The 17762-nt window shown below is 37.9% G+C and overlaps 1 protein-coding gene across 8 annotated transcripts in view; it reads left to right on the forward strand.

Moving 5' to 3' along the window:
• Window positions 1-17762, forward strand: part of mbd5 (methyl-CpG binding domain protein 5) — a 233351-nt gene that overhangs the window by 164916 nt on the left and 50673 nt on the right. For all 8 annotated transcript variants that reach the window (XM_073026059.1, XM_073026115.1, XM_073026122.1 and 5 more), the window contains one exon: window positions 16174-16388. In XM_073026059.1, coding sequence (XP_072882160.1) covers window positions 16174-16388 — 215 coding nt within the window. The remainder of the gene's footprint in view (window positions 1-16173; window positions 16389-17762) is intronic.

Here is a 17762-nt window from a genome sequence, read left to right on the forward strand (position 1 = left end):
GGATTTAATTATAGAATCTTGCTGCTTTTCCGACTAGGTGTAGATGTGACAAGCATGGACCATATCTTGTATTACTCAATATATATTAGAAGTTAGCTAAACTAATTGTTGTCATTTTCACACACACTGTATGGTATCTCAGTGAGAAACACTGGATCTCCATGTTTACTTCACATAGTTTTTCACCCAATTAGCTGTAGCATTTGCTCAATGATGAACCTCACTGTTACTTGGACACAAAATTATGAGCTAAGGTTAAGAACAGAGGGACTTGGCATTTTCAAGAAATTTATTTTTGGTCTAATGTGCATCTGCTTTTCAATGAATTGCCATGAATGATAAATAGAATTTTTGACTTATTTAGTTTTCAGCTAACGTTTTCCCTTGAAATATAGTTAACAAAAGCCTTTCTAACGTCTGCCCTTGTGTCTGTACTTAACAAAACTGAAATGTAATTGAGTTTTTGAAATAATATGCAAGTGGCAACACTCTCAAATTTAAAAGTACACTGTCTTTCGAATGTGTTAAATAATGTAGCTTTCATTTTATGATCCAAAACATTTTGATGATCTTAATGCACTATCCAAACAATTTGAAGTCAGAATTATTGTACGAGTAAAAGGGATTTGTTGTACTGCTTTGGCTACCTACAGTACTATACCAAAGTATTAGGCACATGTAAATAAAATTATGTAAAGCGAAGATTCTGTCAAAGATGATCAAAGCTAAGTTCCTAAATATCAAGAACTTTTACTCTAAAGTGCAGTGAATGGTTTAAAAAAAACTAAATCAAAGCAGTGTATGGTTTGACCACCCTTTGTCTTTAAAAATGCAACAATTCTCTTAGGTACACTGTCATGCAGATATATAAGAAAATCAGTTGGTAGGTTGCTCCAAGCATCTTGCAGAACTTGGCACGGTTCTGCAGTCTTTGGCTGTCTCACTTGCTTCTGTCTCTCCAGGTAATCCTCAGTGATATTAAGATCAGGGCTCTGGAGACCATACCATCTGAAACCATATTTTAAAAAATCTAAGGTGCCTAAGACTTTTACACAGTACTGTAAATATTAGTAATGTATTGTAAGTGTTTATTAGAGGAGTATAATGGATATCTACTTGTTCTCAGACATATATTTTAGATGTTTTTTTTTCAAAAACCACTTCCACTTGCAGCACTTATTGACTATAGGACCTTGATTAATGAAAATGTATTAAATTTTCATCCACAGTCATATTGCCTCAGGTTTTGCTTTCCTGGCAAAATGCACTGATGTCTTCTCATTGATGACTGTTTTAAAATTATGTGGTGATATGTTCTGTTTTGCTTCCAACCTATTTTTCTTAAACATGTGTACTGCCATTACCATGGCTAGCAAAGAGCTGTAAATATTATTTGTTCTGCAGCAAGAAAAATAATTGACAACAAATCCAAACAGTTAAACCAACCATGGAAGTAAACTGATGTTTTTTTGTCTGCTGCAGCTTTGCTTTTTAAACATGGAAACTTGTCCCTCAATCAATTAAAACTTGCTGAATTGGTGTTGTAATGTATTGAATTTAGCAATAAAAAATTATTATTTTCTACAGTACAATATACATCAATGAGTATACTTTAAATCTGTTTGTGGATTAATATAGCAAACTATTTGCTCCAATTTCCTCCACAGTCCAAATACCTTAATAGGTTAATTGGTCATTGTAAATTTTCCTGTGATTAGGTTAGGGTTAATTGGATTTGTCGGGGGTTGCTGAGGCGGCATGGCTCAAAGGGCTGGGAAGGCCTAATCCGCGATGTATTCCTAAAATAAAAAAAACTTCCCCAGTCTAGCGCAGTAATTATCTTTTTCTTAGTCAAGTTGCAAACATTGTTGGTTTTAATAAATGCATATTACTTCTATAAATATTGCTCTCAGCAGAACTATTCCAAATTGTTTCTAGCATAACTTGTATCCATATCTTTTGAATCTTCTATAATTCACAATGTTGGAGAAGGCAAACAAGGAACTGCATTTTGTTTTGTTTTTGCAGAGCAATTTGAAATTATAGTGGAGTACAATAAGCAGTTTTGTCTCAATACCTGGGAGAATATATTTGTTTGGGAGGTGGTACAAAGCAGTTTCATCATATTGCTTGCCAGATGTTATCCTGTGAGAAGATTTTGCCTGGGTCAGACCTGTATTCAATTCTGTCTTTGAAGTGCATGCGATCTGAGAAGCTGCTTCCTTTATCTGGAGAATCCACAATTAGGGAACAGAAATATGGAGGAAGGGTTTGGACATAACAGAGACTAATAAATTCCTATAATTCTTATTCCAAAGGCTACAGATTCTTAGTGGTTGAGAATATTAAGTCAAAGATTGAAAGTTTTGAATGCCAACAAAATTAAGAGTATGAAAGTACATTTGAAATAGAGCACCTGCCATGATGGCAGTGACTGAGGATTCTGCACAGGCCTTGTAGGTTATTCTTGCTCATGTTTTTACTGTATAAACTTGAGCAGCAGAATTTTGAGTGAACCAGCCCCATTTCCTGCACTGTCCTAACTATTAACCTTTATTCACTGATTCCAATTTTAAAAAATTGTGTTCTTTGAATCGCTTAATTACTTCCTTAGCTGTGTCATTTTTCACCTTGTGTTACAATTCTAGACCATCTCAGCTCTTCAAATCTACCTTTGTCTTCCATTGTCTGCCATAGCTATTGCCTTGCAATAGTCCTCACGTAGTTGGAATACTTTCAATAAAATCTCTCCGCTGTCTATCTCCCACTTTTTTATCCTTCCCACCACTAGTCTCCAGGTCACCCTTGCGGCAAGGTGTAGCACCTACTTAGCCATCCCCTGCCCCCCGGATCAGGGTCATCTGAAGCCATGTGAGCAGCTGGTGGATGGTCATATGAACAGCAGGTGCATATCACAAGTCCTAGTTATGTGACCACTGACACCAAGCAGACAATCTCTGGAGAGTGTCGATTGTGGCTTATGTCACTTTTCTTGTAAAGTCACTGCCCAGAAGAAGGCAACGGCAAACAACTTCTGTAGAAAAATTTGCCAAGAGCTATCATTGTCTTGGAAAGACCATGATTGCCTATATCATGCAACATGGCACAAAATGATGATGACATATCTGAAATGCCATGGGGCAATTATTGTATCGTAAAGGATCAGTATAAATGCAGGTTATTGTTTTATTGCCAAATCCATGGCGATACCTATGGACATTTTGCACTAGCTTTGCTGCAGCATTGTAGAGTTCATGATAGCAAAACTAGAAATGTCTTCAGCCATAACAATTAATTCATGCTAAACCATTGGTAATAGAGATGGTGCCAACCCATTGACAAAATGGCTGTAAGTCAATCTTTTTATTGAACATTGTTTGTCCATTTGAGTTTACTTCATATATTATAAGAAGTGTGAGTGAGGAGTGAAAATCTATAGGCAAACTAAAGTATATTGGCTATTCAATGCCAATTCTTTTAAGTATTTTTTATGAGATGTTCAGTTTTGGATTTCAGGTGCTTGGATAGTGTTAGAGGAAAATAAGATTTAAAAAAATACTAACAGTGAAAATCTTGAATGAAGAAAAATTGAAAGGAGCATTCAACAGAACAAGTGGCATCTGTGGAAAGAGAAAGTTATCATTTCAAGTTGAAGACCCTTCATTTCCCATGATGTTCTGACGAAATAGTGACTGAAAAGTTAGTTCTGCTTTTCAATAGACATAGCCTGACCTGTTGCATATTTACAGCCTTCTCCCTTGAAATGATGCTAGTAGATGTCTCCTATTTTAAATTTGGAAGAAGATGGAGCCTTTGGATGGAACAAGATGGAATGTGAGGGAGCAATGGTCTCGGAAGGAAAAACTGTAAGGTTATCTTGTGCTAGCAAGCATCAGTGAGATGATTAAAGTGTGTATAATTGGGCTCATGGCTGAATAATAAAACGAGATGGTTTTCTATTGAAGGCAAAACTGTTGCTCTTTTTAAATTTAGGAATGTATGTAGAGCAATCCTTGTACACATTTTTGCAGCTGGATGCAACAGTGTATTAATGAGTGTGATTTTTGGCTCAGGTAGACTTACTGGTGTCTTTGGACAAAACGAGTTACATGAAGTGAGTTTGGGTTATCTCACCTAATTTGTGAAGAATATATCCAAAGCATCTAATTGCAGCAACTAAAAAGATGCAGCTTCACTTGGCAGCAAAACTGCCAACTGTTAGAGAAAATGAAAATCTCACAGTATCAACAGATGTGAGGTTACTGAGGTACAAAGAGCAGGGAACATGAAAGGAGAAATTTTTATAAAGATAAAAGATTAAGCTTTAGATTCTTGCACACTATAGTTCATTGAGATGAATTTAAAAACATATTAAGTTTATTAAAACTAAATATCAATAAGACCGAAGTAATTATTGTACAAGAACACAGCTTCCAATCCTTAGCTGCCCATATTAGTCCATTTGACAACTAAGTTTATCTTGGACAGTCTCCTATTGCATTTGACTCCCAAAATGAATTTCCAGTTGCACGTCTATCGTACTTAGTAATATTGCCCAACTCTATCCAGTCTAAACTGCTGAAATTGCTTTTTGCTTCTTGACATTTTCAGATTGTTCTTTTTTTGACTGATATATATTTGAGACAAACAAGAGACCCTACAACAAATCAAGTCCATGTCTTTTTGACATTGCCATTTGTTAGGTAACCTTTAGTTATGATGCTGCACGTGTTCACTTAGATGCTCTTCAAACGTGATAAAAATTTCTAGTTTCACCTTCTATTTAGACAAAATCCCCATCATTATGTCGGGAAAATATTTTTTCTCAGTTCCCTTTATAATTCTTCTGCCACTTCTTAAAATAGCCCCCTAATTACTGAAATCCTTCCTGTCAACCCATTATGAGCTGACTATACTTTCATACACCTTAATTGAATCTCTTCTCAGCATCTGAAAGAAAAGTACACTAGCCCAATCAAACTCACCTTACAACTGTCATTCTCCCCTCTAGAAACAACCTAATTAATCTCTTCAGCACCTTTCCTGCATTCTTTCTGCATTGCATTATAGCCAGAGCAATAACTGACCATGCAGCGATGAATATAGTACACTATATAAACGTTCCACCTTGGCTTTCCTGCTTGAATAAATAATGTTTTGGTCAATAAAGGCAAGTATCTTTGTATCTGCCAACTTCAGGACACTAGGTACGAGGCTCTCAAGATCTTTATCCTTGTACTTTATGACAGGCTAATGAGCAAAGACATAAGAAAAAGACATTCTCCATGGGTGCAGTTACAGAGGACTTAATCCTGTCATTCGTCCTGATAACGTGTCACAGCCCAAAACATCAGTTCTTTATCCTTTTCCATAGATGATGCCTGTTCTGAGTTCCTCCTTCAGCATTTTATGTGTTTTACATAAGAAATAAGAGACATGAATGAGGTGGCTATTCAACCTCACATGCCTGCTATTCATTAAGATCATTCATACCTATTATCTCATGTGTCTTCTTTGTACTCCTGTTTCTCATATTTATTGATTCCCTTAATATAAGGTATATTGCTCTGGTTTTTTGTATGTACTCAGCTGGCCTCTTAATGAAGAAATAATTTTTGTATGATTCCTGTCACTTCGTTTGCCCACCCTAAATTCATTATCTCACAATTATTTGGATTGAATTCCATTTCCACACCAAATTAATCCATTAATTATACTGAAAATGTTGATGCCATCTGCATACTTAATGTACAAATCACCGATTAACAGGGGCTTGGCATTGAGGTTTTTGAAATCTCTCCTATGTAGAATGCATCAAGTACACCCACGGAGCTAATTATAACCATTAATCTTCCATTTGAATAAGAACTAGGGTACGTGGGTTTAGGGTGAGAGGGGAGAGATTTAATCAGAACTGAGTTTTCACCTAAATGGTGGTTGTAACTAGAAGAAATGGTTGAGTTAAGGACACGAGCATTTACAAGCCACTTAGTAAAGTTTGGATTGTACTTCCAAACACAAGTAAATGGAATGAGGTAGATGGTAATCGTGGTCATCATAGACCAGTTAGGCCTAAGAGCCTGTTTCAGTACCGTATGACTTATAATAATGGTGCAACTCTAGTACATGATATAAACTCCATCCTGTCAGAAAAACAAAACACTTCATGCTGTTTTTGTGAACCTGTGTGACATTAAGTAATCTTGCATTCACTTTGAGAATTTTCCAATTATTTGCCCTCCTCACATATGAAGATAATTGTGGCATATTACTATTCAGTCTCTTCCTTTCTCCTTTTTTAATACTCTAAGAATTGGCAATCTTCTAGTTTCCTGACCCTGTGCTTGCAGCCAAAGAGAATTGGCAGAGTACCCTCCCATAAGCATGAATAGAATAGAACTTCAGTGTCTTTACTCAAGGCAGCGAGATTGCGGTGCTACTCCAGTCCATTCAAAACAAATTTTACAATGCATGCAGTGTGGCTTAATTTTTTTTTAAATTCTCATATTTTCTCTCCCATGGGAGTTTTCTGAGGTCATTTTGGTAGCAGTTTACATTCCACCTCAGGCCAAAGTCAAGCAGGCTTTTGATGATCTGAGTAATGGGACCAACATGCATGAAACAGCGCACCCTAACACCTTCACCATTGTTTTGGGAGATTTTAACCAGGCCAGTCTGAAAAAAAATCACTAAGCAATTACCATCAACAGATCACTTGCAATACCAGAGGAAACAACACACTACACCAACATCAAGAATGCCTACTGTGCTATTCCACACCCTCACTTCAGGAAGTCTGATCACCTAGCTGTACTTCTACTCCCTGAGTATAGGCAGAGGATGAAGACTGCAGCACCAGCAATGAAGACCAAGAAAGTATGGACAAGGGAAGCACAGGAGTGCCTACAGGACTGCTCTGAATTGGTGGACTGGACTGTATTCAGGAATTCATCGTTGAATCTGGATGAGTATGCTGCAGTTGTTACCGACTTCATTAAAACCTGTGTGGATGGGTGTGTGCCTACAAAGACTTGCTGTACATTCCCAGACCGAAAGCTGTGAATGAACCAGGAGGTACATCGTCTGCTGAATGCTCGATCTGTGGCTTTAAAGTCTGGCAACCCAGGCCTGTACCAGAAAGCAGGGTATGATTTCTGGACGGCTATTTCAAGGGCGAAGAGACAAATTCGAATGATGTTGGAAGTGCCATCGGATGCACAGCAACTCTGGCAGGGTCTGCAAGACATTACTTCCTACAAAGCGAAACCCAATAGCATGAATGGCAGCAATGCTTCACTACCAGATGAACTCAGTGCCTTTTATGCACGCTTTGAAAGGGAGAACACAACTACAGCTGTAAAGATCCCTGCTGCACCTGATGACCCTGTGATCTCCATTTCAGAGCCGATGTTAGACTGTCTTTAAAGAGAGTGAACCCTCGCAAGGTGGAAGGTCCCGATGGAGTACCTGGTGAGGCTCTGAAAACCTGTGCCAACCAACTAGCGAGAGTATTCAAGGACATTTTCAGCCTCTCCCTGCTACAGGTGGAAGTTTCCACTTGTTTCAAAAAGGCAACAATTATATCAGTGCCTAAGAAGAATAATGTGGGCTGCCTTAATGACTATCACCCGGTAGCACTCACATCGACAGTGATGAAATGCTTTGAGAGGTTGGTCGTGACTAGACTGAACTCCTGCCTCAGCAAGGACTTGGACCCATTGCAATTTGCCTATCACCACAATAGGTCAGTGGCTCTCTGCATGGCTTTAGACCACCTGGACAACACAAACACCTACATCAGGATGCTGTTCATCAACCATAGCTCAGCATTTAATACCATCATTGCCACAATCCTGATTGAGAAGTTGCAGAACCTGGGCCTCTATACCTCCATCTGCAATTGGATTCTCGACTTCCTAACCGGAAGACCACAGTCTATGCAGATTGGTGATAACATATCCTCACTGATGATCAACACTGCAACACTGGTGCATCTCAGGGGTGTGTGCTTAGCCCACTGCTCTACTTTCTATATACACACGACTATGTGGCTAGGCATAGCTCAAATACCATCTACAAATTTGCTGAAGGGTACAACCATTGTTGGTAGAAACTCAGGTGGTGATGAGAGAGCGTACAGGAGTGGGATATGCCAACTAGTGGAGTGGTGCCACAGCAACAACCTGGCACTCAACATCAGTAAGACGAAAGAGCTGATTGTGGACTTCAGGAAGGGTAAGAGGAAGGAACACATACTAATCCTCAGAAGTGGAGAGAGTGAGCAGCTTCAGGATCTTAGGTGTCAAGATCTCTGAGGATCTAACCTGGTCCCAACATATGGATATAGTTATAAAGAAGGCAAGACAGCAGCTATACTTTATTAGAAGTTTGAAGAGATTTGGCATGTCAACAAATACACTCAAAAATTTATAGTTGTACTGTGGAGAGCATTATGACAGGTATGGAGGGGCTACTACACAGGACCGAAAGAAGCTGCAGAAGGTTGTAAATCTAGTCAGCTCCACCATGGGTACTAGCCTACAAAGTAGCCAGAACATCTTTAGGGAGCAGTGTCTCAGAAAGGCAGTATCCATTATTAAGGACCTCCAGCACCCAGTGCATGCCCTTTTCTCACTGTTGCCATCGGGTAGGAGGTACAGAAGCCTGAAGGCGCACACTCAGCAACTCAGGAACAGCTTCTTCCTCTCTGCCGTCTGATTCCTAAATGAACATTGAATCTTTGGACACTATCTCACTTTTTTTTAAATGTACAGTATTTCTGTTTTTGCACATTTAATAATCTATTCAATATACATAATTGATTTATTTGTTTATTATTTTTATCTCTGTTAGATTATGTATTGCATTGAACTGCTGCAGTGTTAACAAATTTCATTTCACGTGCTGGTGATAATAAATCTGATTCTGATTCTTATTTTCATGCAGTGAGTAACTTCGATAGTCCATAACAGTTAAAGGTCATTGGCAAGTCAGATTATTCAGCTGCACTACAGACCTCAGGAAGAAACTGTTTTTCAGTCTTACTGTCTTGGCTACGATGCCTCAGTATCTCCTACCACATGGCTGGAGATTGAACAAATAGTGTCTGGGATGGGATGGGTCTTTAAATATGTTACAAACGCACTGTAGACATCGAGAGTTGCAGATTGTCTCCAGGTCTAGTAGTTGAATCCCAATGATGTGCTGAGCTGTCCTAATCACCTGTTGGTGTGCTTTGTGAGCTTCCAGCTACAGTACCATACTGTCATTCTATTGTCAGTATGCTCTCTATTATACATCATTAAAAGCTGGCTGCAATTTTTGGAGCAGTTTAGCTCTCCTTTCCTATGTATTGAACATAGCTTCTTGTTGAGCAGTGTCTTACAGGGGAAAATATGAGAATTCAAGTCCAAGGCTCTTCCATCTACACCCCCATCTCCAAACTTAAGATTTGGGGGATATTCATGCTCCTGCACATTTTGGCCTTTTTGCATGACTCTAATTTTAAATGTTCCACCACTGCTAAGACACTGAATACTGGAATAACATCCTAATCTGCTTTAGTAATGATTTTCTTCTCTAGGATGCTGCTAAAACCTAATTCCTCAATGAAACTTCTGCTGGCCTTTGTTTTTATATCCTTATGTAACTCTGTCAAATCGTTTTGACAATGCTCCAATCAAGTATGTTTACTTAAATTCACCCATTGAGCAAGTGCGAATTATTGCTAGAATTATATAAACTAGGTTGTTAATAAATTCTATTTTCTGAAATGGCTTTGTGGATAAATGCATCATCTATATCATGCTGAAACATAGATGGAAAGAATGCTTAGGGTTCTTCATTATTTCATTAGTTGTTTAGCTCCATTAGATAATTTGAAGACAACACAAAGTTCTTGAAGATATTTGCAATTGAACTGGAGCAATGAAGTAAGCAAACAACAAGAGCCTATCACTGAATACCTGCAGTGGTATTTTGGAAGAATGGCTCGTCCAGAAATTGATGATAAATGCAAAAATTGCCAAGAAGTCTACCCCACCAGAATGAAAAATGCTCAACTAAATGTTCTGGTCCTGATTGCTGATGAAATAGCTTGCTGATTAAGTAGTCCAGGCTCTCTCACCAGAAGTCATTTTGTGGTAGGCAACTGCTCCAGCAATGTGCCAGCAAAGAGAGGATACCATCAGGAGATAAAATCTTTCATGGAAGGACGGCGGCCAAAGAGCAGTGCACCTGAATGAAACAATCTCTCTCTCCCTCTCCCTCTCCCTCTCCCTCTCCCTCTCCCTCTCCCTCTCTCTCTCTTCCCCCCCCCCCACCTTCTGACAGGTGGTGAAAGAAAAGTTGCATGAATCAAAAATAGGATTTCAAGATGTGACAGATCAAGTTGAAATTGACAAACATGAAAGCTTTAAAGTGGCGGATAATTTGTATGGATAATCTGCATTCAGAAGTATTAAGAAAATGACAAGTTAGTGAAGTATTAATTGCACTTGTGAATATGGGATCCTGTAAGAGATTGTTACAAAATCTGTTTCAACTGGACAATATCAACAAAATGTTCATATGAGGAAATTGTATTAGAGGCTAATTCTTTTTGTGTCATGTTAAGTTTATGCTTTCTAGAATCTGTCATGTCTTGTCCCTTACTAGCCTATAATAGTTATATGTCCCTTTCCGTTGCATTGATCTAGTCTATAAATCAAACCTTGGAACCACTAAGCACCAACTGAAGAATTCAAACACTTCTTGCCAATTTTTGCATTTATCATCAATTTCTGGACAAGCCATTCTTCCAAAATACCACTGCAGGTATTTAGTGATTGGCTATTATTGTTTGCTTGCTTCATTGCTCCAGTTCAATTATAAATGTCTTCAAGAACTTTGTGTTGTCTTCATATTATCTTAACACCACATAATCCTTGTGCTTGGATTGATACTAGAATGAACAATCAAGTAAATGGTGATCAAATTTGTGAAGCGTTCCATATTTGTTCCTTGTCTGGTCAAAATCATTCCACCCTTTTTTACAAATTCTTAAACTGCAACAAACACTCCTCAATTGCATTCAACATAATTCTAAAAATTAATATGTTACATGCTATTGGCAGAACAATAACACAGCAATTAGTACTGCTGTCTCACTACTTCAGAGACCCAGGTTCAATTCTGACGTAGGATTTTGTCTACGTACAGCTGGCAATTTCTGTGACCATGTGGGTTTCCTTCCACATTTTAAAGATGTGCTGGTAGGTTAATTGCCCCCAGTAAATTATCCCTTACTAAACATTCATGACAAAAAGAATCTTAGGGTTACTGTTGGGCATGTCAGAGGGAATAAGTGCAGGGAAATAAGACTACCAGTGGGATTGCTCTCCTAGCTTCCTTGTGTCCTTATGCAATAATTTGCAATTTTAAAAACGTTTTAAAAAGTTCTGTCTTTGATCCAGTTTTTTTACCATTTTGATTGTTTTCTTTCAAATAATAATATAAGCAATTCAGATTATAATGTTGCCATATTAATTTCAAACATCAATATTACAGATTTTGCTTTGCAAGTTGATCTCTGCCAAATTAGCAATTTTACAACAAATTTACAATTTTAAAGCCACTGGATTGGAATTGGGTTGTTCTAGAGTACATTAACAAGTGGAAGAATGAAGTCATTTGTGAGATAGATTGATATTTTCAGTAGCCCATTGCTGACTTTGTAAGTTCCTAAATGTCAGATAATTTCATATAATCCTGATTGGAAGTAGGTGCAAGTGGATTTGAAATGGGGAAGGTGGTTAATAATGGAAATTGAACCTTGAGAGCTGCAGGATAATAAGTTTAATTTTAGGAAATTATGTTAATGTATGTCACATTAACTAATATTTACATGGTGCTGCAGTCAGTTGAAGTTCATGATTTACTAATTTTAGTGAATATTTTGATAGCACTTAAAAGATGAATGAAATCTAGAAATGGCTGTTTAATTTTTAGAATGTTATCAAAGAAAACTATATATCAGAAGAGGTTGTAGTGGATTGATTAATTGTATCATACACTTTGTTATCTCTAACTTTTCTGTCTAATTCATTGACAATGATATTGCTGTGATCAGTTCTCTTGTCAGTGCTTTCACTTGAGAATATAAGTTTATTACTCTTACCCAGTCATGTTCTATTGGTTGAATGCAATCCCCATTTTTGCTCAACGGGATTCAAGTGGTGCAACCTTGAGCATCTCTTGTGCATAGTGGAATTAGCTAAACATAAGATCTGACCAGATCATATTTGGGCATTTTCTCCTCTGCATAACTAAACTGTATTCCAGATTTACATGGGGAAAATGTGTCTTATACCCATTCATTTTCCTTCCACCTGTTATGGACACTTTCTTCTCTTCAAGTATTCTCAAAACTCATCCCATTTAAAAACTCACCTCTTGCACCCAGCTGTTACTGGCAGCAGGATAGATGACAAGAAAATCTTTTGAAATACCTATCTAATTCAAATTACAATCTTTTCATCTCCCAGATTTTTGAATATGATGTCACTCTCAATCAGCCTGCATTCACCACAGCTTCTAAATAAAGTCTTCCCTAATCAGGTTTCCATAATGGTCACGACATTTAAACTGTCTTGTCTTAGTGAGTTAAATGATTACCTTTTCACAAAATCGTCCTGCTGTGTCTGATCTGCTGCTTTTGACCTTTTAGATATTACCTTTTTCTGTTTTTTCTGATGTTTTTTCCCAACTTAGTCCATGTCAATAGAATTCCTTACTTCCACTTTTGGTTGGAAGTATTAATGTTAGTTTCTTTTCTGTCCCTAAATACAACGTGAAACTTAAGAAATGGAAGCAGAGCAAACAACACTTTTGAGCATTATTCAAGCTTATGGAAATGTTCCATCACAATACCATTTTCCAGGACTGTGTCCTTATCTAACAATTTGTTTAATGCCCAGATATTTATCAATCTGTTTAAAATGAACATGACTTGGTTTCCACTACCACCTAGTATAGAAAATTCCGAAGCTAAGTGATGCCAATTCTCCTCATCTTAGTCTTAAATAACCTTTATTTGATGTGTTCTGGAACTTGACTCGTCAGCCAGGGGAAACATCCCCCCATCCCTGCATTGCCACATTGGAACTGTGCACTGTTCTGTTATCAGGGTGCATGTCTGTTATTCTTACAAGAATCACATTTCACTTTAAGTAAACCTTTAAGTCTTGTATATATCTTTGGACCCAGGAACTGTTTTAGGTTAATTTAAAATTGCCCACAGTATCTGTGTTTTCATTTCAGGCGAGTTTCTGACTTATTCCATCATTATAACTTTTGTTCCTTCCTCTGCCCTTATGCTGAAGTATTCATATATACCTTTGTTACCTTCAGACTTTACTCTATGTCTTGACTCCAAATACCCTTGACCAAAACTCTGGCCTTTTAATTCCCTCAGCTTCATAACTAAATCCAATGTATTGCGATAGCCCATGCACCTCTTTCTCTTCCTCCCAAATGCAATCATTTATCATTTCTATTTATCTCCTGTAGTTTGAAGTCATATTTCCTTTGCACGGATGTAAAGGTTTATTAAAAGACTTTTTTGATGGTGTAAGCTAATAGAGCAACAGGAGGAATATAGAATATAGACCAATACAGTACAGGCCTTTCAGACCATAATGCTGTGTTGACCATTTAACCAACTCTTGAGATCAGTCTAACCCTTGCCTCCTACATAGCCCTCCATTTTTCTTTCATCAATGTGCCTATTTAGAGTGCCCCTAATGTGTCTGTCTCTACTACAACTCATAGCAGCGTGTTTCATACACTCATCACTTTCAAAGTAAGGTATAAAGGTTTACTTCTGATATCCCCTATACTTTTCTCCAGCCACCTTAAGTTTGGCCCCCTCTTTAGCCATTTCTACCATGGGAAAAAGTGGCTATCTACTTAATCTACGCCTCTTATCATCTTGTACACGTCAATCAAGTCACCTCTCATCCTCCTTCATTCCAGCGAGAAAAGGTTGAGCTTGAACTATCTTCAGTTCTCAAATTATTTGGAAACTGCTGAAGTATTGTTTTGCTCAAAAACTCTTGTGTCCTATTAATATAATGCATAAATATTTCAGTAAAGTTCAGAGGAATTGAATAGAGTTTGTGCTGATTTGAAATTATCTAAATTATTTATTGAACGTCTGAAGGTGTTTAATGTAGCAAGCTTCTGAGCTAGAGCACTAATTCTGAGAGTTTTGAGAACTTCCTCATTTAATAAACCAAATTAGAGCCATTGTATTGAACAAAGCATTCCAGTGTGAAGCAAGATCAGGGAAGTACCCAGAGAGCCAGTTTAGACTACAACCATTAAATACAATGGAGAAGAAAAGAATAATTTGATAGAATTACAAAGAAAGCAGTTCAGGTTCTCATAATTTGTGAGATTTGTATGGAAAGTTGAATTGGGAACTTAAACTTTGATTATACAGAAACTTGAGTATAATCTGATTTTTGACCACTTTGTCAGGTGGTGCTTGGTAGTAGATATCAAATTGATAGATGCATAAATTTAGATTTTTGTAGATGCTTATAAATATTTATTTTGTAAAACTGGCCTTATGGATATGCAGTGTTTCAAAATTTCAGAAACTGATTTCAAAGCAGCAAGATTGTAGGATAAGTAGGGTGAGTGCCAGAGTTATTTTCTGTGATAGTTAAGACAGCCTGCAAACGTTGTGCAGAGTGGTGTCTACCTTTTTTGATGGTGAGCTTTATGATATTTTGGGGTAATGGATATTTGATCTTAACTGGCATGTTACAGTAGCCACCAATGATATCATCAACCTTGGTAATTTTTTCAAGATTTGACTCATTGACCTCTCTTTCCCGATTTTTTTTTTTTTGTCCGCTCATAACTTAAGTACATCTGTCTTGATTTTCAAGCTGTACAATTCAAACAGTCAGCAGTCGATAATTCTTGTACCCTCTTTTCATATCCTTATAATATGATTGGGAAATAAAGCAAAGGAGATATTTCACAGCCTTTGTTGAGTAACTCCGCTTTATCCAACAAAAGTGGAATTTGTCAATGGCCAAATATTTTAATTCCTATCCCCATTCCCATTCGGACATGTCAGTCCATGGCATAGTCTTTTACCATGATGAGGCCTCTCTTAGGGTGGAGGAGCAGCACCTCGTATTCCATCTGGGTAGCCTCTTACCTGATAGCATGAACATCAATTTCTCCCCGGTGTAAATTTTTTCCCTCCCCGGTGTCCCTCCTCCTCCTTTCCCCCCATTGTCCTCTCTTCTCTCCTATCAGATTTCTCCTTCACCAGCCCTTTACTGTTTCCACCCTCCAGGCTTCACCTCTCACTGCCTAGCTAGTCCTCCTTCCACACCCACCCCCCCCCCCCACCCCTTCCAGCCCTGAAGAAGAGTCTTCGCCCACTACCTGACCTACTGAGTTCCTTCAGCGTTTTGTGTCTGTTGTTTGGTCTTCATTTATGTTCTGATTTTTAATATGAGCTTTAGGAGGATTAGAGCTTGTCTTTCACATTTATTTGTACCAGTAGTCCCAGAGTTATTGCTGAATGTCTTGAAGTATCCTTCGACACTGTCAATAATGCTTATTGTGAGTTTAATCCAGAAACAGAATCCCTTCAAACTAATCACTGGAAATAGAACTACCTAAATTATTTTAAATCTATTGAAAAATTAACTAATGTTCTTGAATTAACTTATTGGTAGAAACCATCATACCTGAAATGAAAGGACAAATTCAGTGTTAAATTAACATTGTTAAATTCAGTTCTTAATTACTAAATGATACCATGTACTTCATTCATTGAGTGTTCTCCATGTTTTGAATCCCTGAAAGATGTAATTCACATTAAAGCCTTTCATTGATAGCCTTCCTATGTGCATGGTGAATTTAATCAATTTTTTTTTACTGTTGAGAGTATGATCAATCAGCACAGCTTCCCAGTGAACACAGGGATCAGAAGATTATACTTTGATTAATTGTTCTTAATTTGTCTGTAATGTTGTTACTACAAAGCCAAGTTGACTTTTTAATCTGTTTTTCTTTAATTGATTACTTGTGTATTTGTTTCAGAATTGTGCAGCCAATGCTTGTAGATTTCACTACTTAATCATGTTTATATTTTATTATATCCAGGTGATCCGAGTTCATTCAACAATACTTTGAACAACCCACAGTTAAGCCATCTCCAGACCTTGATCAACACCAATCAAATGCTTCCTCAGACTAATCATCAACTTTTGCAAGGTCTGCAAGGGACTCAGGGTCTTCAGGGGTTTCAGGGTCACTCTTCACTTTCGGGCCCAAGCAACCCTCTAAACCCCATGGCATGTGTTTTTCAAAACTTTCAGGTAAGTAGTTTGCATGTTATCTTCTAATCTTACACATAATTACTGAATTGCTGACATGAAAACAAAAGCTGGTCAAAACTCAGCAGATCAGGCACCATCTGTGGGTAGAGAGAATGGTTCGGGTTGAAGCCCCTCAGAGCTTTCAACCTTTCCTTCAACGTCAGCTGGACATTGACATCAGAAAAGGGCACTGCACATCATCATCTCTATATCAATGAAGTTGAGGCTGAGAGCTTCAAGTTACTAAGAGTTAATTCCACTAATAATCTGTCCTGACCAAATTGCGTAGACTCCATGACCAAGAAAGCTCACCAATACCTCTACTCCCTCAATAAGCTAAATAAATTGATCCTTACCAACTTCTATCAATGAGCCATAGAAAGCATTCTATCTGGATGCATGATGGCTTGGTATGTCAGCTGCTTTGCTTGTGCCAGTAAGTAACTGATAACAGTTCAGCACGTCACAGAAGCCCTACCCACACTGGGCGTTCTCTCTTCTCCCCTCCTCCATCAGCCAGAAGATACAAAAGCCTGAATGGACATACTGCCAGGTTTAAGGACAGCTTCTGCCCCACTGTTATAAGACTATTAAATGGTTCACTAGCACGTTAAAATGGACCATTGATCTCACAGTCTACTTCATTATGATCTTGTACATTATTTAGTTGCTTTGCACTTTCTCTGTAGCTGTTTCATTTTATTCAGCATTGTTATTATCTTGTCAAGGGTCAACTTTTATTGACCATATTTACATGTAGTGGGAATTTGCTGTGGTGTGTTGGTCAGGGTGTGACATGCAGCAATGATGTAAAGAATGATATAAAAAAGGACTTCTGATAAGATGGCGATTGTTCAGCTGCTCCGAACTTTTGTTCCGTTACTGTCGCTACCTTTGCACTAAATGTCTCCATTTCTTTAAACCTTAGTTAGGAATTATTTCGGTATCTCTTACTTGCCTGTGAATATATCTAACTTACAATGTCTAGCAAGAGTTCTAAATCCGGGAGAAAAGAAGCTATGACTGCGTCAGACGAGACGCTGGTTGCGCTGGGAAAGCTCCGAGACGAAATCTTAAAGGAATTTAAAACCGCTTTCAAACAGTTAGAAGACAAACTGGATCGGATCAACGATAAAGTGGACAAACATGCTGAACACTTATCTCGCATCGATTCGACTTCTGAAGATTTAGAAAGTCGTGTTCGATACTTGGAGACTCTCTGTTCCAGCTTAGAGGAAAAATCTAATAAACTTCTTTCCAAAATGGTGGATCTCGAAAATCGCAGCAGACGCTGCAACCTCAGAATTCTGGGATTACCAGAGGCAACTGAAAAGGGATCAACCGTGAAGTTTTTCGCCAAGTTTCTCTGTCAGT

Source organism: Hemitrygon akajei, chromosome 2, assembly GCF_048418815.1.
Source record: "Hemitrygon akajei chromosome 2, sHemAka1.3, whole genome shotgun sequence".
Taxonomy (NCBI): Eukaryota; Metazoa; Chordata; class Chondrichthyes; order Myliobatiformes; family Dasyatidae; genus Hemitrygon; species Hemitrygon akajei.